The sequence below is a fragment of the Salvelinus sp. IW2-2015 genome, linkage group LG7 (genome assembly GCF_002910315.2).
Source record: "Salvelinus sp. IW2-2015 linkage group LG7, ASM291031v2, whole genome shotgun sequence".
Taxonomy (NCBI): Eukaryota; Metazoa; Chordata; class Actinopteri; order Salmoniformes; family Salmonidae; genus Salvelinus; species Salvelinus sp. IW2-2015.
The window spans coordinates 19,681,839-19,708,393 of record NC_036847.1 but is presented as its reverse complement, the minus strand read 5'-3'; the positions used below and the strand labels follow the sequence as shown (position 1 = coordinate 19,708,393).

Here is a 26,555-nt window from a genome sequence, read left to right as displayed (position 1 = left end):
CAATAACAAATTATGATTAACAACATCAAAGGCTGCACTGAAATCTAACAATACAGCTCCAACTATCATCTTATTATCCATGTATTTTAGCCAATCAGACATCTGAGTCAGTGCAGTACAAGTTGAGTGCCCTTCACTATATGCATGCTGAAAGTCAGTAGTTAKCTTGTTCTTTGAAAAATAGCATGGTATTTGTTCAAACACAATTTTGGGCATTAGTTTACTAAGAACATGCAGCAAACTGATTGATCAGCTCTTAGAGCCAGCAAAGGGTGCTTTACTATTTTTAGGTAGTGGAATTACTTTTGCTTTTGGACACACACACGCTAAACAAGTGCCTCAGCTGTAACGTTGAAACAAATGACAAAACTTTGTGTAAATATTCGAAAAGGCTATCATAGAAATTAACTATTTATCATGATCTTTATTATGCTGGATTATATATGAGATGTGTTTTCTGTTTTCCTCCAGCTTGCTGAAGTTTCCTCAGTCCAAGAGTCAGAGGATGTCAAAGCTCAGGACAGTTACAGTAAGCTTCATAACATGATCCATAAACATACTACCTCTGTCCATCATTTACTTAAAGAGATACTTCAGAATTTGGGTCCTTTATCTACTTCACCAGAGTCAGATGAACCTGTGGATACCATTTGTATGTCTCTGTGTCCAGTATGAAGGAAGTTAGAGGTAGTTTCCCATAGACCAGAAGTAATTGCGCTAACGCTAATTAGCATTGGCTCGCTAATCTACCTCAAACTTTCATACTGCACAGACATATACATGGTATCCACAAGTTCATCTGACTTTGGGGAAGTAGATAAAGGACCTAATTGCCAAAGTCCCAAAGTTTCCCTTTGAATATTGGGATATTAAACACATCAAATTTGTAACATATTGCACACACACAGTACCATATAACAAGAAATGCACAATTCGTATGATATCATACAAATTGCAAGAATCGTAACATATCACACGAAATGGATGACATAGTACACAATTGGATGATGTAGTACACAAAAAACAGGGACCACTTCTGGCTTGTGAGCACCACTTTCAAAACTAACGGCTGAAATTATACATCAGTTAGAGTGCATCTTTAACACTAAAGTATGTATTTGGTATTAGGCAGGAGTATCCGGTTCCCAAGTCCCTCTGAAGGCCCAGATATGACCATAGCGGATTAGTCTTTACACCCATCAATCACACAACATCAGTTGTCCTCTACTTTGGTGAAAGTCAACACAGATAAGGTTGGTGACAAAAACAATATCTTTTACCACTATAATTATATCATAGATGTCTATTCTATATGTAATACATACTATTTCTCACCCTCGGAGTTCTGCCAAAGACCCAGCCAAGAAAGGCAGGAGGACACGGAGGAACTCTGCTCTACGTCAGCTGGAGGACAGTGTTGAGAGCCAGGTGGAAAAGGAGCTCCTGAGGTGAGGAGGCTGATGCATGTATTACAGTATTGTGTTTGTACAGTACATATCTCACAACAATTTAATCAGATACATGTAATAATCATTTACAAATATATACTATATTTCCCTCTAACTTGTTCCCCTGCTTGGTCAATCCTAGACATGAGTACCTGCAGAAGGTGCGGAGAGAGAGAACCCGGCGGGCCCATGAGAGGAGAGGGGACCTGGAGCTCCAGCGCCTCCAGCAGTGGGTCAACCAGCCCCACCACACCCGCTGTTGGAGTGCCCACCCTGGGGGCCACGGTGAGACAACATGCTGCTGAACCATGGTGCCTTTACAGCACTCCCACTTACAGTATGGCTCACATTTACACAGTGGCCCAACACTGCCCTCTATGATTATCATGCAATATAGTTATTCTAACACTATTATAAACACTCTCACATTCATTCTTCTAACATATGTATCGTTTGGGTGTCCTGTCCTCTACCATGTTTTGTCAGAGAGGCATATATTTGACGCTCTAGAATCTAGGCAATGTGAGCAGGGTAGGTACCTGAGGACTGGGACTCAGAGGAAGATCAGCCTTACAGGTAAGAGCTGTGACTATGAAACACATTTCCTTCCATATGGGCATGTGTTTAGCTCAGTAGGTGATGCAATGTGTATCATAGGCCTTGTGGCCAACGTCTCTTTTGCTCACTGTTATTTTATTAAGTAATGTACAGTATGTGAGTACAATAATGTCACATCAGTGTTGGTGTGTGCTGTATGTGTGTGCTGAAATCTGCTGTGGTCCACCTTAGGCTCCCGATGTCTCATTTCTCTCTGCCACGGACCATGGAGCCCAAGCCTGTGACTAGGGAGGAGCTATGTGAGGTGGACAGAAAGGCAGGCATTCTCCTGCTCCAGAGACCCAACTCTGGCACTTCCATCCCCAGCAAAGGGTGAGGGCAAAAGAAATTGACAATTAGTAAACACTTTTTGTTACAGTGATGGCATTTATGTGTGTTGCCTTTTTGTGTGTTCCATCTTCCCTGCAGACAGTACATCATGAGCAAGGCATCCCTATACTTGTCAAGCATCCCAACTCACAACTTGAAGAAAGGCTACTGAGGGACCTCTTCCCTAAACATTACCGTGCTCTATTGGCCAAATCTACTTCCCTCACACTCCTAATGTGAAGACTCTGCACACTATCAGCCAAACCTACCTCACCTACATTATATGCCCCCAAAATATACATTGGATGCTTTAACCCAAACATGGTTAACACTTTATAATAATAAACCATCTACATTTTAGTCATTTAGCAGACACTCTTATCCAGAGTGACTTACAGTTAATGCATTCATCTTAAGATAGCTAGGTGAGACAACCACATATCACAGTTGTAGTAAGTACATTTTTCTGCAATAAAGTAGCTATCAGAAAAGTCAGAGCTAGAAAGGGGGAAAAGAGTCAAGTACGAGTGTTAGTTCACGAAAGGCAAAAATAATACATTTTCATTAATAAGGCATTTACAAAAAGCATTTTCCAAATCAATTCCTTTGCTAGTGGATTCCTGTGGCAGCTGCAGTGCAGAGGATTGCCATCAAGCTTGGTCTATGAAGCCTCCAGTGGCCTCTCCTCCACATACAGCTGCATCTAAACAAAGACAATATGTTGTTACATACATGTTATAATATACACAACATCAAATTATTCACATTTAAACAATATCACTGTCTATTACTATGGGCTTTCATACAAATGTTGTAATCTTCACAAAGCACCATGGAATTGTTGACCTTGTCACGGCATTCATCGGAAGAAGAAGAGGATTCGTCAGACCAAAATGCAGCGGGGTACGTGTTCATCTTTATTCGCTTAACTGACTGAACACTGAATACAAAATAACAAAAAGAATAGCCGAAACAGTTCTGCAAGGTGCAACCAACACTAAACAGAAAATAACCACCCACAACAAAACAGGCTACCTAAGTATGGTTCTCAATCAGAGACAACGAAAGACAGCTGTCCCTGATTAAGAACCATACCCGGCCAAAATATAGAAATACAAAACCTAGACRTACAAACATAGAATGCCCACCCACATCACACCCTGACCAATCAAAAAATAGAAACATACAAAGCAATCTACGGTCAGGGCGTGACAGACCTCTGGCTTACTTTTACAATGACTGATGTCATGGTCTTCAGGGGTATGAGTTTGGGCTCCTGCATGTGTCCTTCCTACTCATCTGCAACTATCATGGAAAATCCTGGATAGAAAATGACAACATCACATGTAGCCCACTCATAGAAATATATTAATTAATTAATAGATTCACTCTATTTCTATGAACCCACACACTAGAATACAACAGATGTGATTGAATGTAGGTACACAAACAAGTCAGTGTAGATATACAGATATACAGTATATACAGTATTGAAATGTCAGGTTTGTGACAATACTGACCTTGATGACCTGAACCTTCTCCATGTTGCGCGTGGCAGCCTCCCTGGTGTGGACCAGCACTGTAAACGTACATCCTGGGAAAATGGAGACTACATAGACGTGTGAATATACTATGACCCCTGCTGGACAACAAGTTAATAACCACTATTGTACATTACGTCTCACCTTGTGTTTTGGCCCAGATTAATTCATTTCCAGCATCAAATAACATGAGTAGATGGGATTAATTGTCACGCTCGTGACAATTAAGGAATGGACCAAGGCGCAGCGTGCGTAGAGTTCCACATATTTTAATAAATCGAAACTCACCAAACAAAACAAATAAGCACAAACGAAACGTGATGTTCTGGACTGCTCACAGGCAGCTACACAAACACAAGATCCCACAAACACAATGGGGAAAATGGCTACCTAAATATGATCCCCAATCAGAGACAACGATAAACAGCTGCCTCTGATTGGGAACCATATCAGGCAAACATAGTATTATAATTCCCCTAGATAACCCACCCTAGTCATTGTCACACCCCAACCACCATAGAGAATAAACAGCTCTCCATGGTAAAGGGCGTGACAGTACTCCCCCCCCAAAGGTGCGGACTCCGACTGCAAAACCTGACTCAATAGGGGAGGGTCCGGGTGGGCATGTACCGTCGGGGGCGGCTCCGGTGCGGGACGAAGTACCCACTCCGCTCGCAGATACGTCGTCCTCCATGGCGGTTCTGGTGCGGGGATCGTCGCCGGAAGCTCCGGACCGTGGGTCGTCGCCGTAGGAACCGGACCGTGGGTCGTCGCCGGAGGCACCGGATCTTGGATCGTCGCCGGATGCTCCGGACCGTGGATCGTCGCTGGAGGCTCTGGACTGCCGACCGTCGCTGGAGGTTCCGGACCGTGGACCGTCTCAGGAGGTTCCGGACCGTGGACCGTCTCAGGAGGTTCCGGACTGTGGACCGTCGTAGGAGGTTCCGGACTGTGAACCGTCGTTGGAGGTTCCGGACTGTGAAACGTCGCCGGAAGCTCTGGACTGGGAACTGTCGCCGGAAGCTCTGGACTGGGAACTGTCGCCGGAAGCTCTGGAATGGGAACTGTCGCCGGAAGCTAGGTGCATGGGGCCGGCACTGTTGGTACCGGGCTGATGACACGCACCTCAGGGCGAGTGCGGGGAGGAGGCACAGGACTTACTGGACTGTGGAGGCGCGCTGGAGGCCTGATGCGTGGGACCGGTACAGGTGTCACCGGGCTGATGACACGCACCTCAGGGCGAGTTCGGGGAGGAGGCACAGGACGTACTGGACTGTGAACATGCACTCCAAGGAGAGTGCGAGGAGCAGGAACAGGACGCACCTGACTGGGAACACACACTTGAGGGAGAGTGCGAGGAGCAGGCACAGGACATACCGGGCTGTGGAGACGTACTGGAGACCTGGTGCGTATAGCCGGCATCAATGGTACCGGAACTTTAACACACTTCACACGGCAAGTGCGAGGAGCAGGAACAGGACGTACTGGGTTGTGAAGGTGCACTGGAGACCTGGTGTGTATAGCCGGCATCAATTGTTCCGGAACTTTAACACACTTCTCAGGACGAGTACGGGGAGCTGACTCAGGTGGCACCAAACTGACAACACGTTCCTTTATTCCAAATCCGTGCATCCTCCACCAAATCAGCAACTCTCCCATTTCTCTCTCCTCTAAATTCTCCTTCTTCTCACAGACTGGCTCTGGTTCACTCCTCGGCTCCACCGACTGCTCCATGTGCCTCCCCCMAAWTTTTTTGGGGGTTTCTGTGGCCTTCCTTCCCGACTTCGTCGCTGTCCCTCCTTCGCTGCTTCCATCTGCTTCCATGGCAGGGTCTTGTCCCCTGCCATAACCTCCTCCCATGTCTATGATGTCCTCCACTCCCTTTTCTCCCGGGCCCAGGATCCCTGCTCCTCCTGGCCATGCTGCTTGGTCCTTTGGTGGTGGGATCTTCTGTCATGCTCGTCATAAGGCGCAGCGTGCGTAGAGTTCCACATATTTTAATAAATCGAAACTCACCAAACAAAACAAATAAGCACAAACGAAACGTGACGTTCTGGACTGATTGGGAACCATATCAGGCAAACATAGTATTATAATTCCCCTAGATAACCCACCCTAGTCATTGTCACACCCCAACCACCATAGAGAATAAACAGCTCTCTAGGGTCAGGGCGTGACATTAATCCAGAATCGTGCTGTTTCTTTAGTTTGATAGATAACTTGCCCATTAATTAGTGAGAAACTTCCGGTGCTGACAGAAATGGCCGCCTCGCTTCGCGTTCCTAGGAAACTATGCAGTATTCTGTTTTTTTACATGTTATTTCTTACATTGGTACCCCAGGTAGACTTAGGTTTTATTACATACAGTCGGGAGGAACTATTGGATATAAGAGCAACATCAACTCACCATCATTACGACCAGGAATACGACTTTCCCGAAGCGGATCCTCTGTTTTGCCCACCACCCAGGACAATGGATCGGATCCCAGCCAGCGAACCAAAACAACGACGCCGTAAAAGAGGCAGACGAAGCGGTCTTCTGGTCAGGCTCCGGAGACGGGCACATCGCGCACCGCTCCGGAGCATACTACTCGCCAATGTCCAGTCTCTTGACAACAAGGTAGATGAAATCCGAGCAAGGGTAGCATTCCAGAGAGACATAAGAGACTGTAAAGTTCTTTGCTTCACGGAAACATGGCTCACTTGAGACACGCTATCGGAGTCGGTACAGCCAGCTGGTTTCTTCACGCATCGCGCCGACAGAAACAAGCATCTATCTGGTAAGAAGAAGGGTGGGGGGGTATGCCTTATGATTAACGAGACGTGGTGTGATCATAACAACATACAGGAACTCAAGTCCTTCTGTTCACCTGACTTAGAATTCCTCACAATCAAATGTCGACCGCATTATCTACCAAGATAATTCTCTTCGATTATAATCACAGCCGCATATATTCCCCCCCAAACAGGCACATCGATGGCCCTGAACGAACTTCATTTGACTCTATGTAAACTGGAAACCACATATCCTGAGGCTGCATTCATTGTAGCTGGGGATTTTAACAAGGCCAATCTGAAAACAAGACTCCCTCAATTCTATCAGCATAACGATTGTGCAACCAGGGCTGGTAAAACCCTGGATCATTGTTATTCGAACTTCCGCGACGCATATAAGGCCCTCCCCTGCCCTCCCTTCGGAAAAGCTGACCACGACTCCATTTTGTTGCTTCCAGCCTATAGACAGAAACTAAAACAGGAAGCTCCCGCGCTCAGGTCTGTTCAACGCTGGTCCGACCAATCTGATTCCACGCTTCAAGATTGCTTCGATCACGTGGACTGGGATATGTTCCGCATTGCGTCAAACAACAACATTGACAAATACGCTGATTCGGTAAGCGAGTTTATTAGCAAGTGCATCGGGAATGTCGTACCCACAGCAACTATTAAAACATTCCCAAACCAGAAACCGTGGATTGATGGCAGCATTCGCGTGAAACTGAAAGTGCGAACCACTGCTTTTAATCAGGGCAAGGTGACCGGAAACATGACCGAATACAAACAGTGTAGCTATTCCCTCTGCAAGGCAATCAAACAAGCTAAGCGTCAGTATAGAGACAAAGTAGAGTCACAATTCAACGACTCAGACACAAGAGGTATGTGGCAGGGTCTACAGTCAATCACGGATTACAAAGAGAAAACCAGCCCCGTCGCGGACCAGGATGTCTTGCTCCCAGACAGACTAAACCACTTCTTTGCCCGCTTTGAGGACAATACAGTGCCACTGACACGGCCCGCTACCAAAACCTGTGGACTCTCCTTCACTGCAGCCGACGTGAGTAAAACATTTAAACGTGTTAACCCTCGCAAGGCTGCAGGCCCAGACGGCATCCCCAGCCGTGTCCTCAGAGCATGCGCAGACCAGCTGGCTGGTGTGTTTACGGACATATTCAACCAATCCTTATCCCAGTCTGCTGTCCCCACATGCTTCAAGAGGGCCACCATTGTTCCTGTTCCCAAGAAAGCTAAGGTAACTGAGCTAAACGACTACCGCCCTTAGCACTCACTTCCATCATCATGAAGTGCTTTGTGAGACTAGTCAAGGACCATATTACCTCCACCCTACCTGACACCCTAGACCCACTCCAATTTGCTTAACGCTCCAATAGGTCCACAGACGACGCAATCGCAACCACACTGCACACCATAGTACCCTCCCAACTCGTCATCAAGCTCGAGACATTGGGTCTCGACCCCGCCCTGTGCAACTGGGTACTGGACTTCCTGAAGGGCTGCCCCCACGTGGTGAGGGTAGGTAACAACATCTCCACTCCGCTGATCCTCAACACAGGGGCCCCACAAGGGTGCGTTCTGAGCCCTCTCCTGTACTCCCTGTTCACCCACGACTGCGTGGCCATGCACGCCTCCAACTCAATCATCAAGTTTGCAGACGACACTACAGTGGTAGGCTTGATAACCAACAACGACGAGACGGCCTACAGGGAGGAGGTGAGGGCCCTCGGAGTGTGGTGTCAGAAAAATAACCTCACACTCAACGTCAACAAAACAAAGGAGATGATTGTGGACTTCAGGAAACAGCAGAGGGAGCACCCCCCTATCCACATCGACGGGACAGCAGTGGAGAGGGTATTAAGTTTTAAGTTCCTCGGCGTACACATTACGGACAAACTGAATTGGTCCACCCACACAGACAGCGTGGTGAAGAAGGCACAGCAGCGCCTCTTCAACCTCAGGAGGCTGAAGAAATTCGGCTTGTCACCAAAAGCACTCACAAACTTTTGCACGTCTCTTGGGGTATATCTCTATAAGCTTGGCACATCTAGCCACTGAGGTTTTTGCCCATTCTTCAAGGCAAAACTGCCCCAGCTCCTTCAAGTTGGATGGGTTCCAGCAATCTTTAAGTCATACCACAGATTCTCAATTGGATTGAAGTCTGGGCTTTGACTAGGCCATTCCAAGACATTTAAATGTTTCCCCTTAAACCACTCGAGTGTTGCTTTAGCAGTATGCTTAGGGTCATTGTCCTGCTGGAAGGTGAACCTCCATCCCAGTCTCAAATCTCTGGAAGACTGAAACAGGTTTCCCTCAATAATTACCCTGTATTTAGTGCCATCCATCATTCCTTCAATTCTGACCAGTTTCCCAGTCCCTGCCGACCATCCCCCCCGGCATGATGCTGCCACCACCATGCTTCACTGTGGGGATGGCGTTCTCGGGGTGATGAGAGGTGTTGGGTTTGCACCAGACATAGCATTTTACTTGATGGCCAAAAGCTACATTTTTGTCTCATCTGGCCAGAGTACCTTCTTCCATATGTTTGGGGAGTCTCCCACATGCCTTTTGGCGAACACCAAACGTGTTTGCTTATTTCTTTCTTTAAACATGGGCTTTTTTTCTGGCCACTCTTCTGCAAAGCTCAGCTCTGTGGAGTGTGGTCCTATGGACAGATACTCCAATCGCTGCTGTGGAGCTTTGCAGCTCCTTCAGGGTTATCTTTGGTCTCTTTGTTGCCTCTCTGATTAATGCCCTCCTTGCCTGGTCCGTGAGGTTTGGTGGGCGGCCCTCTCTTGATAGGTTTGTTGTGGTTCCATATTCTTTCCATTTTTTAATAATGGATTTAATGGTGCTCAGTGGGATGTTCAAAGTTTCAGATATTTTTTTATAACCCAACCCTGATCTGTACTTCTCCACAACTTTGTCCCTGACCTGTTTGTAGAGCTCCTTGGTCTTCATAGTGCCGCTTGCTTGGTGGTGCCCCTTGCTTAGTGGTGTTGCAGACTCTGGGGCCTTTCAGAACAGGTGTATATATACTGAGATCATTTGACAGATCATGTGACACTTAGATTGCACACAGGTGGACTTTATTTAACTAATTATGTGACTTCTGAAGGTAATTGGTTGCACCAGATCTTATTTAGGGGCTTCATAGCAAAGGGGGTGAATATATATGCAAGCACCAGTTTTCCGTTTTTTAATTTTATTTTTTACATAAAAAAAAAAGTTATATTTTTTATTTCACTTCACCAATTTGGACTATTTTGTGTATGTCTATTACATGATATCCAAATAAAAATCAATTTAAATTACAGGGTGTAATGCAACAAAAAAGGAAAAATGCCAAGGGGGTGAATACTTTTGCAAGGCACTGTATTTCCAGTTCTCTCTAGAGATGTTAGATCAGGTTCAAATCCGGGCACTGGCTGGGCCACTAAAGGACATTCAGAGACTTGTCCCGAAGCCACTCCTGCATTGTCTTGGCTGTGTGCAGGGTCGTTGTCCTTTTGGAAGGTGAATCTTCGCCTCAGTCTGAGGTGTGCTCTCGAGCAGGTTTTCATCAAGGATCTCTCTGTACTTTGCTCTGTTCATCTTTCCCTCGATCCTAACTAGTCTCCCAGTCCCTGCCACTGAAAGACATCCCCACAGTATGATGCTGCCACCACCATGCTTCACCGTAGGGATGGTGCCAGGTTTCCTCCAGACATGACGTTTGGCATTCATGCCAAAGAGTTCAATTTTGGTTTCATCAGACCAGAGAATCTTGTCCTTTAGGTTCCTTTTGGCAAACTCCAAGCTGGTTGTCATGGGCCATTTATTGAGGAGTGGCTTGCATCTGGCCACTCTACCATAAAGGCTTGATCGGTGGAGTGCTGCAGAGATGGTTGTCCTTCTGGAAGGTTCTCCCATATCCACAGAGGAACTCTGGAGCTCTGTCAGAGTGGCCATAGGGTTCTTAGTCACCTCCCTGACCAAGGCCCTTCTCCCCTGATTGCTGCATAATTGTTTTGTTACCCTTCCCTCGATCTGTGCCTCGACACAATCCTGTCTCGGAGCTCTACGGACAATTCCTTCGACTTGGTTTTTGCTCTGAAATGCATTGTCAACTGTGGGACCTTATATGGACAGGTGTGTGCCTTTCCAAATCATGTCCAATCAATTGAATTTACCACAGGTGGACTCCAGTCAAGTTGTAGAAACATCTCAAGGATGATCAATGAAAACAGGATGCACCTGAGCTCAATTTCGAGTTTCATAGTAAAGGGTCTGAATACTTATGTAAATAAGTTATTTCTGTTTTATATTTGTAATACATTTGCAAAACATTCTAAAAACCTGTTTTCGCTTTGTCATTATGGTGTATTGTGTGTAGATTGATGAGAAATAAAAATATATTTAATACATTTTTGAATAAGGYTGTAACGAAACACAATGTAGAAAAGGGAAGGTGTCTGAATACTTTCCAAATGCACTGTATCTCACGGAGTGTCTCTCCATTCTACAATATAGCTTTTTCTATCTTACCTGGTGGGTTATCCAGAACTGCATCACATACACTGATCTTCAGGATAACCACCCTCAGTAACTGCTCCACGTGTGACTGCAATGTATCAGAGCTGTAGAACCAGAAGACTGATCTCAAGGTATCATTAAAGCTCAAGGTATTGAAAAGGGCATTCCAACAAACCATAAGGTCTATATCCCTGCAAAGTCACTACCAAGGTGGGTGTTTCCCAATATTCTGCTTGTGCTCTAGTTGCTGGTGAAGATTTAACACAATGACACAACTTGCCCAAATAATTATTATGGTAAAGATCATACCTTGTGTATTTTCCTTGAAACACCCCATTTCATTTCATCCTTATGTTTTTTTTGTGTTAAAGCGAACAGAGACAGCAGGAATTCCATAATACTGACTTGATGGATAGAAGAGGAGGCTGAGAAATCTCAAAGACAAATCTCTCCACTGGATGATGCTCTTTGTCTATGATGATCACCACCACTTTTTCTGCATCATTCTGAGGGAGCAATGTAGAACTTCATGTGAGTAATAATGTACTCAGCCAAGGTGTGCCCTCGTGCAATAACATATTTAGCATGATCAGCCATTGGCTTTGCAAGACTATGTCAATCATATATAGGCTAATCTATTCTCTCACCTTCTCAATGAGGGGTTTCACACAGTAAAGAGCATCTAGAGTCTAGACAGTAATGCAACATATGAGATTTTGCACATAACAGTKAATTGTAGCTGCCATGGTTATTACACTTGTGGAGATAACCTTACCTAAACAGGTACTTTGTATTTCTTTCTCTTCTGGAATATCCTAGATGGGTACACCTTTATGGTACACCTCTCATACATAGAGGATGAGATGAATTGCCACTTCCAAAAACTCAGATGTCAGCCACCACTGCAAAAGAACACAGGCTGTAACTACTGTTTATATGACAATTCAATTGTTCAATTGAAATGCACATTTTACAGGTCGATTTAAAATTATTGATACTTTTTAGGTTTTGTTTGGGTTGTCATTTTGTGGTCGCTCGGGGATGAGAACACAAGCCTAAGCCAGTGGTTCCCAACTCCAGTCCTTAAGTATGTCACGACTTCCGCCGAGGTCGGTCCCTCTCCTTGTACGGGCGGCGTACGGCGGTCGACGTCACCGGTCTTCTAGCCATCGCTGATCCATCTTTCATTTTCCATTGGTTTTGTCTTTATTTTCTACACACCTGGTTTTCATTATCTAATTACATGTTCATGTATTTAACCCTCTGTTTCCCCCATGTTTGTTGTGCGTGATTATTTCTATGTTCAGTTCGGTTCATGATGGCTGGTTTTTCGACGGGTGCTGTGTTCACCCGTGCGTAATATTTACCGTTGGTTTTCTGGTCAAGTGTATTTGTTTACCTTGTGCCTTTATTTTTGAGTAAAGTACGTTGCTCACTCATTTTGCTCTCCTGCGCCTGACTTCATGCACCAGCTACACTCACCTTCTGACAAAGTACTTCCAACAGCACACATTTTTGTTGCAGCTCTGCACAAACATATCTGATTCAACTCATTGAGGGCCTGATGATTAGTTGACTAGTTGAATCAGGTTGGCTTGTCCGGGGCTACAATAAAACGGTGTACTGTTGGATGAGGACCGGAGTTGGGAACCACTGATCTAAGCCGAATGATGTGAGACCACCTCTTTAGTTCCAAAAGTAAAAAAACAAGTTGATAAGACAATTAGAAAGAATTGCGCATATGCAATACTTCCAACCTCTGAAAAACGAAACACTGCTGTTTCTAAATCTGTTCTGGATTTAATCATAATACACAGTAACATGCTAATTATACCTCCCCTGTCTGTATATTTGTTTACATCCACTGTTGTTTTTGTCGCTTGGATATGACCTTTACAGTTCGCTAATGCGAACACAAGCCGCTGAGCGGGACGGTCATGGCTAGAAGATTAAACGTCAGATTTGACCGTTCGATCAATTTCCTCCCAAAAAGTATATTAACTACATGACATGGCGTTTTTCCTATTTTGTTGCAATTTGGATTGCATGTAACGGACATACACAAAATAGTCCAAATTGGTGAAGTGAAATGAAAAAAAATTTAAATGGAAAAGTGGTGCGTGCATATGTATTCACCCCCTTTGCTATGAAGCCCCTAAATAAGATCTGGTGCAACCAATTACCTTCAGAAGTCACATATTTAGTTAAATAAAGTCCACCTGTGTGCAATCTAAGTGTCACGTGATCTGTCACATGATCTCAGTATATATACACCTGTTCTGAAAGGCCCCAGATTCTGCAACACCACTAAGCAAGGGGCACCACCAAGCAAGTGGCCCTATGAAGACCAAGGAGCTCTCCAAACAGGTCAGGGACAAAGTTGTGGAGTAGTACAGATCAGAGTTGGGTTATAAAAAAATATCTGAAACTTTGAACATCCCTGCTACGAATCCCGCCGAAGATGGTGCCTCTTCCCGTTCGGGCGGCGCTCGGTGGTCGTCGTCTCCGGCCTACTAGCTGCCACCGATCCCATTTTCTGTTTCATTTAGTTTTGTCTGATTTGTTGCACCTGTTTTGTGTTTAGGTTTATTGTGGGCTATTTAAACCCAGTTGGCACGCCGACTTTTGTGCGGGCTTGTTTTTCTGTTTGTGGTGTCGTATTTTCTTGTGGTGTCTGTTCCATGTGGATTTTGTCCTGTTTGTTTTGGACTGTACTTGACGCGCCCTTATATGTGTGGCGTAGCCGTCTCGTTATATTCTTTTGGAATATTAAATCCACTTGTATTCTCACTACCCTGCTCTCTGCGCCTGACTCCTTCATCACCACTATTGGAATTGTGACAGAAGCCCGCACCAAAACATGGAGTCAGCAGGAGCAGCGACCACCCCTCTTCCATCGATGGAGGAGCGTGTCCTCCATCACACCGCCGTCCTCCATAGGATCGGTTCGGCGATGGACCTGATGATGGAGAGGATGGAGCGATGGGAGAGGAGTGGTCTCCCGACATCTATCCCAGCTCCTCCACAGACGATGCAACCCACTCCTTCCACGTCGTCGTCTGGTTCCGGCGCGTTGCGCCTCGCGCCCCCGAGGGAATACGATGGAGCGGCGGCTGGGTGCCAGGGGTTTTTGCTCCAGCTGGAGCTCTACCTGGCTACCGTTCGTCCGACTCCCTCGGGAGAGGAGAGTGTTAGCCTCCTCATCTCCTGTCTGATGGGTAGAGCCCTGGAATGGGCCAACGCTGTATGGAACGGCCCAGACTCGGCTCGGGACCACTACCCAGAGTTCACCCGCCGCTTTCGGGACGTATTTGACCACCCTCAGGAGGGCCGAGCAGTGGGTGAGCGACTTTTCCACCTCAGACAGGAGACGAGGAGTGCGCAAGACTTCGCCTTGGAGTTCCGGACCTTGGCTGCTGGTGCGGGGTGGAATGACAGGGCCCTGATGGACCACTACAGATGTAGCCTTCGGGAGGACGTCCGTCGGGAGCTAGCTTGTCGGGACACTACACTCTCCCTCGACGAGCTCATTGACATGTCGATACGACTGGACAACCTGCTAGCTGCCCGCGGGCGTTCAGAGGGGGTCCTGTCAGTTCCACCTCCCAGCCCTCCCGCTCCAACTCCGATGGAGTTGGGAGGAGCTGCATCTAGGGGGACCGGCGGAGGAGGCTCCTCCTGCAGCTACTGCGGCCGGAGAGGACACACTTTGGACCGGTGCTGGAGGAGTCAGTCAGGGAGTCGAGATGGCAGGCGGAACACTTCTCGGCCACCCCAGGTGAGTAGGCACCAAACTCACCCAGAGCTCCCTGTCGGTCACATGTTTTTGTTTATTTTCTTCCCTGCGTTTTTTCCCTCTCTCCAGCATAAGGCGCTAGTCGATTCAGGCGCAGCTGGGAGTTTTATGGATCGCGGACTCGCCCGTAAATTGGGTAGTCCGTTAGTGCAGATAGACCCACCTTTCCCGTGCACTCCTTAGATAGCTGACCGTTAGGGTCAGGGCTGGTCAGGGAGGCCACAATACCGCTGGACATGGTAACGCAGGGGAATCATAGGGAGCGGATCAGTTTCTACCTTATTGATTCACCTGCGTTTCCAGTGGTGTTGGGGATTCCCTGGTTGGCTAGTCACAATCCCCTCATTTCCTGGAGACAGGGGGCTCTTCAGGGGTGGTCAGAGGAGTGTTCAGGTAGGTGTATAGGAGTTTCCATCGGTGCCACGTCGGTGGAGAGTCCAGACCAGGTTTCCACTGTGCGTATCCCCCCAGAATATGCCGATTTGGCGATCAAAAAGCGACCAAATTACCACCCCATCGACGGGGGGATTGCGTGATAAACCTCCAGGAGAACGCTGCACTTCACGTGTACCCACTGTCTCAGGAGGAGACGTTGGCTATGGAGACATATGTCACGGAAACTCTGAGACAGGGGTTCATTCGGCACTCCATGTCACCTGTCTCCTCGAGTTTCTTTTTTGTSAAGAAAAAGGAGGGAGGACTGCGTCCGTGCATTGATTATCGAGGTCTAAATTCGATCACAGTGGGATTTAGTTATCCGCTACCTCTCATCGCTACGGCGGTGGAATCATTCCACGGAGCGCGTTTTTTCACAAAATTGGATCTCAGGAGCGCGTATAATCTGGTGCGTATTCGGGAGGGAGACGAGTGGAAAACAGCGTTTAGTACCACATCAGGCCACTATGAGTACCTCGTCATGCCGTATGGGTTAAAGAATGCTCCAGCCGTTTTTCAATCCTTTGTCGATGAGATTCTCAGGGACCTGCACGGGCAGGGTGTGGTGGTATACATTGATGACATCTTGATCTATTCTGCCACACGCGCCGCGCATGTCTCCCTGGTGCGCAAGGTACTTGGGCGACTGCTGGAGCATGACCTATACGTCAAGGCTGAGAAATGTGTGTTCTCCAAACGAGCCGTTTCCTTCCTGGGTTATCGCATTTCCACCTCAGGGGTGGTGATGGAGTGTGACCGCGTTAACGCCGTGCGTAATTGGCCGACTCCGACCACAGTAAAGGAGGTGCAGCGGTTTTTAGGGTTTGCCAATTACTACCGGAGGTTTATTCAGGGTTTTAGCCAAGTGGCGGCGCCTATTACCTCACTGCTGAAGGGGGGGCCAGTACGTTTACGTTGGTCGGCCGAGGCAGATAGAGCTTTCAGCCAGCTGAGGGCTCTGTTTACTGACGCGCCCGTGCTGGCGCATCCGGACCCTTCGTTAGCATTCATAGTGGAGGTGGATGCGTCCGAGGCTGGGGTTGGAGCCGTGCTGTCACAGCGCTCGGGCACGCCACCGAAGCTCCGCCCCAGCGCTTTCTTTTCTAAGAAGCTGGATCCGGCGGAGTGGAACTATGATGTGGGGGACCGGGAGTTGCTAGCTATGGTAAAAGCCCTGAAGGTGTGGAGACACTGGCTTGAGGGGGCTAAACACCCTTTCCTCATCTGGACTGACCACCGCAATCTGGAGTATATCCGGGCGGCGAGGAGACTGAATCCGCGTCAGGCTAGGTGGGCCATGTTCTTTACCCGATTTAGATTTACCATCTCTTATCGACCAGGGTCTCTTAACACTAAGGCCGACGCGCTGTCCCGTCTCTATGACACTGAGGACCGGTCCATCGATCCAACTCCCATCCTTCCAGCTTCTAGGCTGGTGGCTCCGGTGGTATGGGAGGTGGACGCGGACATCGAGCGGGCGTTGCGGTCGGAACCTGCGCCCTCACAGTGTCCGACCGGCCTTAGGTACGTGCCGCTTGGTGTTCGTGATCAATTGATTCGGTGGGCTCACACACTACCTTCTTCAGGTCATCCGGGGATTGCGAGGACGGTGCGTGGTCTTAGGGGTAAATACTGGTGGCCCACCTTAGCTAAGGACGTGAGGCTTTATGTCTCCTCCTGTTCGGTGTGCGCGCAGAGTAAGGCTCCTAGGCACCTGCCTAGAGGGAAGTTACAGCCCCTCCCTGTTCCACAACGGTCCTGGTCTCATCTATCGGTGGACTTTCTGACTGATCTTCCCCCATCTCAGGGGAACACCACCATTCTGGTCGTTGTGGATCGGTTCTCTAAGTCCTGCCGTCTCCTCCCATTGCCTGGTCTCCCTACGGCCCTACAGACTGCGGAGGCTCTATTTACCCACGTCTTCCGGCACTACGGGGTGCCGGAGGATATCGTATCTGATCGAGGTCCCCAGTTCACTTCCCGTGTTTGGAGGGCGTTTATGGAGCGTCTGGGGGTCTCGGTCAGCTCCTGTGGTGGAGGAGTGGGTACAGCGCTCTAGGGAGACCTGGCGGGCAGTCCAGGACTCTCTCAGCAGGCCAGTGGACGGCAGAAGAAGGGCGCTGACCGCCACCGCAGTGAGGCCCCTGTGTTCGCACCAGGGGACAGGGTCTGGCTCTCGGCCCGAAACCTGCCCCTCCGCCTGCCCTGCCGGAAGCTGGGGCTGCAGTGTGTGGGGCCATTTAAAGTCCTGAGGAGGATAATTGTATTCTCTTGTATTCTCACTACCCTGCTCTCTGTGCCTGACTCCTTCATCACCACTATTGGAATTGTGACAATCCCATGGAGCACCATTAAATCCATTATTAAAAAATAGAAAGAATATGGCACCACAACAAACCTGCCAAAAGAGAGCCGCCCACCAAAACTCACAGACCAGGCAAGGAGGGCATTAATCAGAGAGGAAACAAAGAGACCAAAGATAACTCTGAAGGAGCTGCAAAGCTCCACAGCGGAGATTGGAGTATCTGTTCATAGGACCACTTTAAGCCATACACTCCACAGAGCTGGGCTTTACAGAAGAGTGTCCGGAAAAGAAGCCATTGCTTAAAGAAAGAAATAAGCAAACACGTTTGGTGTTTGCCAAAAGGCATGTGGGAGACTCCCCAAACAAATGGAAAAAGGTACTCTGGCCAGATGAGACTAAAATTGAGCTTTTTGGCCATCAAGGAAAACACTATGTCTGGTGMAAACCCAACACCTCTCATCACCCCGAGAACATCATCCCCACAGTGAAGCATGGTGGTGGCAGCATCATGCTTGGGGATGTTTTTCATCGGCAGGGACTGGGAAACTGGTCAGAATTGAAGGAATTGTGGATGGCGCCAAATACAAAGAAAATCTTGAGGGAACCTGTTTCAGTCTTCCAGAGATTTGAGACTGGGATGGAGGTTCACCTTCCAGCAGGACAATGACCCTAATTATACTTCTAAAGCAACACTCGAGTGGTTTAAGGGGAAACATTTAAATATCTTGGAATGGCCTAGTCAAAGCCCAAACTTCAATCCAATTGAGAATCTGTGGTATGACTTAAAGATTGCTGTACACCAGTGGAACCCATCCAACTTGAAGGAGCTGGAGCAGTTTTGCCTTGAAGAATGGGCAAAAATTTGGGGGGTTGGATAGTTATGCATGCTCAAGTTCTGCTTTCTTCTGTTATTTCTTGTTTGTTTCACAAAAAAAAATATTTTGCATCTTCAAAGTGGTAGACATGTTGTTTAAATGAAATGATACAAACCCCCCTAAAAATCTATTTTAATTCCAGGTTGTAAGGCAGCAAAGTAGGAAAAATGCCAAGGGGGTGAATACTTTCGCAAGCCACTGTAATCGTCTAGAATGTCTTCGTATGCTGCAGGGTAAGATTTCCCTTTGGGTGGTGGATCATTCTTGATACCCCCGCGAAACTGTTGAGGTTGAAAAAAACGGTGCACCTGGCACCTACTACCATACCCCGTTCAAAGGCACTTAAATATAGTGTCTTGCCTATTCATCCTCTGAATCGCACACATACAGAATCCGTGTCTCAATTGTCAAGACTTTAAAATCCATCTTTAATCAGTCTACTCCCCTTCATCTACAGTACACTGATTGAAGTGAATTTAACGAGTGACATCCATAAGGGATCTTAGTTTTCACCTGGATTCACCTAATCTATGTCATGGAAAGTACAGGTGTCCTTAATGTTTAGTATACGCATATACAGTACCAGTCTAACGTTTGGACACACCTAATAATAGTGAAGACATCAAACTATGAAATAACACATATGGAATCATGTAGTAACCACAAGTGTTAAACAAATCAAAATATATTTTATATTTGAGATTCTTCAAAGAAGCCATTGCCCTTGATGACAAATTTGCACACAAAGAGAAACGACAGTCCATCATTACTAAGACATGAAGGTCAATCAATCGGGAACATTTCAAGAACTTTGAAAGTTTCTTCAAGTGCAGTTGCAAAAACCATCAATCGCTATGATGAACTGGCTCTCATGAGGGCCTACACAGGAAAGGAAGACCCAAAGTTACCTCTGCTGCAGAGGATAAGTTAATTACATTTACCAGCCTCAGAAAGTACAGCCCAAATAAATGCTTCACAGAGTTCAAGTAACAGACACATCTCAACATCAGCTGTTAAGAGTGAATCAGGCTTCCATGGCTGAATTGCTACTAAGAAACCACTACTAAAGGACACCAATAAGAAGAAGAGACTTGATTGGGCCAAGAAACACGAGCAATGGAAATTAGTCCAGTGGAAATCTGACCTTTGGTCTGATGAGTCCAAATGTGAGATTTTTGGTTCTAACTGCCGTGTCTTTGTGAGATGTAGAGTAGGTGAGCAGATGATCTCTGCATGTGTGGTTCCCACTGTGAAGCATGGAGGAGGAGGTGTGATGAGGTGGCAGGGTAGCCTACTGGTTAGAGCGTTGGACTAGTAACTGAAAGGTTGCGAGATTGAATCCCCGAGCTGACAAAGTAAAAATATGTTGTTCTGCCCCTGAACAAGGCAGTTAACCCACTGTTCCTAGGCCGTCATTGAAAATAAGAATTTGTTCTTAACTGACTTGCCTAGTTAAATAAAGGTAAAATACAAATGGTGCTTTGCTGGTGACACTGTTAGGGATTTTTTTTTATATAATTCAAGGCACACTTAACCAGCATGGCTACCACAGCATTCTGCAGGGATATACCATCCTATCTGGTTTGCGCTTAGTGGGACTATCATTAGTTTTTCAACAGGACAATGAGCCAGCACACCTCCAGGCTCTATGGGCTTTTTGACCAAGAACAAGAAGGAGAGTGATGGAGTGCTGCATCAGATGACCTGGCCTCCACAATCACCTGACCTCAACCCAATTCAGATGGTTTGCGATGAGTTGGAGCGCAGAGTGAAGGAAAAGCAGCCAACAAGTGCTCAGGATATGTGGGAACTCCTTCAAGACTGTTGGAAAAGCATTCCTCATGAAGCTGGTTGAGAGTCAGAGTGTGCAAAGAGTGTGCAAAGCTGTCAAGGCAAAGGGTGGCTACTTTGAAGTATCTAAAATATATTTCGATTTGTTAAACACTTTTTTTGCTTACTACATGATTCCAAATGTGTTATTCCATAGTTTTGATGTCTTCTCTATTATTCTACAATGTAGAAAATATTACAAATAATGAAAAACCCTTGAATGAGTAGGTGTTCAAACTTTTGACTGGTCCTGTATATATATCCACAGACAATTCCTTCAACCTCAAGGCTTGGTTTTTGCTCTGACATGMACTGTCAACTGTGGGACCTTATATAGACAGGTGTATGCCTTTCCAAATGATGTCCAATCAATTGAATTTACCACAGGTGGACTCCAACCAAGTTGTAAAAACATCTCAAGGATGATCAATGGAAACAGGATGAACCTGAGCTCAATTTCGAGTCTTATAGCAAAGGATCTGAATACTTATGTGAATAAGGTATTTCTGTTTTAAAATGTTAATATATATTTATATATACATATATATAGGGGTCTCATCTTAATATTGAGTTAGAATAGTAGTTGTGCAGCAGCAGTTTTTCTCTTGTTACGTCAGTCACTGACATCCACTCAATTACATCCACTCAATTAGCCGATGTCAGCAACATTTGTTTTACTTCGGTAATATAGTCTAGCCATTGATTTTGTTAGTCACTCTCACTCCCACTCAGATATCATATTTAAAACTGCAAACATTTCTCTCCACCCTATGGCAAAATTAGCAGAATTGCAGAAAAGTAGCTGTTGCACTGCAAATATTTATCTCTGTCCCATGGCAGAATTTGTAGAATTGCATGAAATTAGTTAACAAATTGCAAAATCTTCTCTCCGCCCCATGGCAAAATGTATAATTTTTTTTCTCTCCTCTGTCAAGAGGGTGGTCATTAAAATGATTTGCTCGCAACAAAATTTCACTTATGGCCCCTAAAAAACTAGGGCCGGCTCTGACTGCATGTGTCAATATGGATTTGGGTATTCACAGCCGCGAGCCACTGCAGCCTCATGATGAGTTCAGATTTGTTGTGGTCCCCACCCCAATCAAAGTTGTCCATCCCTGGGTTAAGGTTAGCTAAAATGCAAAAATGTTCAAATTTGGACATTCATTTGACAAAAGCTAGATCCCTTCTGTGTAAATTAATCTAACCTGCTACTAAAAAGTGACTTCCGGTCGTAGCTGTATACCACCTAGTCAAAACAAGACACTTCGATACAGCTACAACCGGAAGTAACTTTTCGTAGCAGGTTAGGAGAGCATTTTTGCTAACCCTAACTCGTTTCCTAACCTTACCTAATTCCTCTAACCTGCTGCGGAAGTGCTCTTACCCTGTAACAAAAAAGTCACTTCCGGTCGTAGCTGTATTGAAGTGGCGTGTTTTTAGGGAATATCGTCGCAGGTTTTGACTAGTGGTATATACGTACAGCTACGACCGGAAGTTACTTTTTCGTAGCAGGTTAGATTAATTTAAGCAGCAGGTTAGGATAATTTTTGCAGCAGGTTAAGATAATTAGGAAAAGGGTTAGTGTTAGCTAAAATGCTCCCCTAACCTGCTACGAAAAGTCACTTCCAGCCGTAGCTGTACTCAATCTAGTTACAACTATGGTCGCAGGCTGGTTGGTGCTATCCGGATTCCTTGGGACGTCCCTACCCATAACACTAACCTTACCTAACCCTTACCTTAACCATTTTAAAATTCAACTTCAATGGGGTAATGTCAGAGTTGGAACGTCCCTAGGATCCCGTCGCAGGCCTGGTCACAGGTCAAGTAATCAATCCGTCGATGACATCGATAGGTGTCCAATACAAGCATACAAAATGTAATCTGTCAAAAAGGATAAATGCATCCTCTTTTCGACTGTAGCCTGCTACATAAGAGTTGAACAGTAAAAGTCTACAACAAAAGTTTAAAAAACACAAAATATTCAGCAAACATTGCATGGAATGGTGTTGATGAATGTATGACGCATAGCCTTTGTCAATTGCAGTTAGCACTGTAGGCTATTTCAAAACAACCAAAATAGCTAAGTAGGGAAATGTATGTAAACATATTATTCTTTTTTTTTTCATTTTACCACATGGCTATGAGTAAACATGTAATTGCCTGTTGAAATATTGACCTTTACCTTTGTGATGTGAATAATCTGCATGCAGTTATCAAGAAAGATCTGCAGTTACTGTATCTGTAACCGGAGGCAAACACAGAGCACATAATTTTAATTGCTTTAATCATTGGAAAGAGCCATAAAACTCCTATGGCCTTCTCAATTTATGACCAGGTGATGAATGCTGACTGTGATGAACATATATAAAGAGAAAGAGGCATGCCTTCTTCAACACAATCTGCCTTCAGTCCTCAAAAGAGCAGTGGTGAGTAGACTGCCAGTTATTTTCTGGTTAAGTTGGGTGATTAGCAATAGGATTTGTTTATAGTTTGAGCCAGTGGGTTTGGGCAAGCTGATCAATGTCCTACAGCTCTAGCCACCTGTTTTGAGTTTTAATGTGTCATACAAAGACTCATTGAATGATACAATGAGATATAATCAAATAAAACAAATTCAATCATWTATTGAAATTTAAGTTAGCCTAAATGGGGGACTGAATAGGTCTAAATTGATTGTGGTAAGAAAGACCAAATGTCTTTTCACGATATTACCTATTCTATATCCATATTGTGCAACTCCATCTCTATCTCATCTTTACAGGTTGTTGAAGGAGTAAGTGGTATTTGCAGTAAATAAAATTCAGGGAAGAATGGCTTCTGACATGGACTCCAATACTGCTGGTGTGCAATACAACCGCTGGAATGAAGACAACATCAATCTGAATGTGGCTGGAACAGGTGTAACGGGGTAAGCTCTGAGGAAGACTCATGACTGGGTGACAGAAGATACAATCAGTGTTCTTACTATTATAGGGTACCCGTTGTTTATTAATCACAGGGGACAGGCAATATAAATTATAGTGAAGGACAATGTTCTAGGCAGTTCAAGAAACACTTACTTTACTTTCAATTAAGGTATATGAAGTTGAAAATTGTATTCAGTGCAGTGTTTCCTACCTTTAATCCTAGTTTATTAACTTTCCCAAATGATGACCCCTTGAGTTTACTGATTGTGTATGGACTGACCCCAACTGTAATCAGTGGTCATATTATGACATGACATGTTCTGTTCCCCAAAGGCTCTACAACAGAGTCTGCACTGGCACCTTGGGCATAGCTATCAAGGTGGCCGGAGCTTTGGCTGCACTGGTGACTGTTTACATCATAGGATACGTCACTGGATATTACGTCCACAAATGCTGACCGGACACTGACCGAAGGACCCTCAACAGATGGAATTATGTTATGTAGGGATTGTGTTGGGATTGCAGTTTGCTTGTTGTAAAGTAATTTTACAGCTTCCCACAGCTTTGTCTTATATGTGAAAAGTCATTGCAATTAAGTCCAAAAACATGAACATAATGTTTGACTTACAGTGCTTGGTATTCAATATGTTCTTGTCACTAAGTGATATCATCTATTTCAATTGTTTTTTCAAGATTGTACTACAGGGCTTGTTATGTTAGCCTATTCAACTGTATATCAAGGYCATGTGGATTCAATATTTTAATGAAAGGACACAGGCAATACTAATAGTAATAAAAAAGCTGTTGAAAATATGTTAATTACCTGTGTTATTCAACAAACATGGTGTGGTAAATATGCTTTCAAACAAGAGGTTTGCCTCTCTTGACAAGGACTGATTTTTTATTTATTTAGGTGTCATCTGCAAATATATTAAACCTAATCATCATTACAAAAATACACTTTAATATTTATTTTCTCACCTCAAATCCATCTAGTCTGTAACGAGAAATAGCTTTATAATCAAACTGTCATAGAGATTAAAAAAGTCTGTACATTTGAGCCCTGGACCGGGGTGTAATTTATAGCGGGAAAGGGGGGACATTGCCCCCGCTCCCAATATTAGAGGCAAATGTTGTCCTCTGCAATGTTCCCCTCCCCAATGTTGAAGTCAAACCTATGCCCACTGCCCATAGAGGCTGTAATGTCCACAATGTATACTGAACAAAAATATAAAAACGTAACATAAGCGTTGGTCCCATGTTTCACGAGCTGAAATAAAAGAGCCCAGAAATGTACCATATGCACAAAACGCTTATTTCATATTTTGTGCACAAATTTGTTTATATCCCTGTTAGTGAGCACCTTGTACTGGGTACAAAAGGCCACTTTAAAATGTGCAGTTTTGTCACAGCACAATGCCACAGATGTCTCAAGTTGAGGGAGCATGCAATTGGCATGCTGACTGCTGGAATGTCCACCAGAGCTGTTGTCAGAGAATTGAATGTTAATTTCTCTACCATAAGCCACCTCACAACCGCAGACCACGTGTAACCACGCCAGCCCAGGGCCTCCACATCCGGCTTCTTGACCTGCAGGATCGTCTGAGACCAGCCACCCGGACAGCTGATGAAACTGAAGAGTATTTCCGTCTGTAATAAAGCCCTTTTGGCTGTACCCCTTCCCAGTCATGTGAAATACATAAATTAGGGCCTAATGAATCTCAATTGACTGATTTCCATATATGAACTATAACTCAGTAAAATGTTTGAAATTGTTGCATGTTGTATTTATATTTCTGTTCAGTATAAATGACAGTGAAAAAGAAAATCTCACCTCGTTGCTCTACCTCATCAAATCAGCTTTTATTACTCTCCCTCATAGATAATTTTTATGGTGGCAATATCTTGCTCAACAGAACTTACGCAATGCATTTCATCATCTGATGAGGAAAATAGGGTGGAGTTGACTTTCAAGACCCATTCTGCAATTCTCTGGTCTGTATAATAATCTGCATCATTGGGACAAAGAGAGTCTATGCCAGTCTTGATGGTATCTTTGTCTTCAGAGTACTGGGATTCTGTTTTAATAGCCGAGTCATCAGAGGAGAAATCTCTCTGCTGTTTTGTTTCACATAGACTGGCATCATGTATAAGTCTCTCCGTCTTCACCCCGCTGTAGTTGGCACAAGGGTTACTCACATCATTTCTCCGTTGCCTTACTAACGGGTCTGTTGGTGAGAAACTTGATGCCACAGCTGGCTGGGCCCCAAAGGTCCCCTTGGTGCAATCTAGTCTGGAGCGAGTGTCTGGGTTCTGGATGGAATCTTTTGCAGACCTATTCAACATGGTTAGACTACCACTAACTAACCCAGCTTTGTTAGCAATTTGACAATCCTGCGCATGTTGAGCAACCAGTACCCGAAACACTGTATTTACACCAGACGTATCTCCGTTGTCTTGTAGTGACCCGGCTGGTCTTGCAGAGAGAAACGGCACATTTGCGCCCTCCGCTTTACCAGCAATGATTCTTGATCCAGTGATGGGTGGCAGAAGGATACTCTGGGTGATAGCGGTTGTGCTTGCACGTCCTAGTTTATTTTGAATCATTAAATGCCTAGGACAAGTAAGATAGTTAATTGGGTTTATCTTTGGAGCTGGTCTCAGGTTAGCATCCGCTTGAGCAGGGTCTCCTCGTGGAGCATTCGCCCTGTCAATCCGTTGCACATTAATCTCCAAGAACCGCATATCCTTTTCACTAATGCTTCTCCACCGTGACTTTTTCTCCCTGTTTGTATCCGACCAGGCTTGCTTCTTCTGTACTCTGTAAGTACTTTTCATAGTTCCAATGAATGGGTTGCCTTAAATGGAAGCTTGCATCTTGTGTCGAGTAGTCCAACTCAGTCCTTGACGTATAGGACACCTAACTGCAACTCTCTGGCTATTCTTTTATACCGTGTGTGTGTGTGTCTGAGACACATCCATTTACACACTCCCCCCAACCCTTACTGGACACTTGATATGTAACAGTACCCCGCACTTTTTAGTTAACCTGTTAATACCCAAGCAGTTTTACAATTCAGTCAAAGGGCCGTTCACCATGCTTGCACATTAATTGACCAATCACTTTGGGGTTTCCTGTGTCATTGAGGCCAAGCATTCCTGAAATTATCAAGAAAATAGGAGAAAT

The 26,555-nt window shown here is 45.4% G+C and overlaps 1 protein-coding gene and 1 pseudogene across 1 annotated transcript; one reads left to right on the top strand and one right to left on the bottom strand.

The window, feature by feature from the left end:
* Positions 1-2,929: 2,929 nt before the first annotated feature.
* Positions 2,930-12,391, bottom strand: LOC111966937 (mitotic spindle assembly checkpoint protein MAD2B-like; annotated as a pseudogene).
* A 10,410-nt stretch (positions 12,392-22,801) lies between these two features.
* smim1 (small integral membrane protein 1) lies at positions 22,802-24,181 on the top strand. Its single transcript, XM_023990511.2, has 3 exons — positions 22,802-22,888; positions 23,224-23,370; positions 23,702-24,181. The coding sequence occupies exons 2-3, from the start codon at positions 23,273-23,275 to the stop codon at positions 23,823-23,825; spliced, it is 222 nt and encodes a 73-aa protein (XP_023846279.1). The 5' UTR covers positions 22,802-22,888; positions 23,224-23,272; the 3' UTR covers positions 23,826-24,181.
* The last annotated feature ends 2,374 nt before the right edge of the window (positions 24,182-26,555 follow it).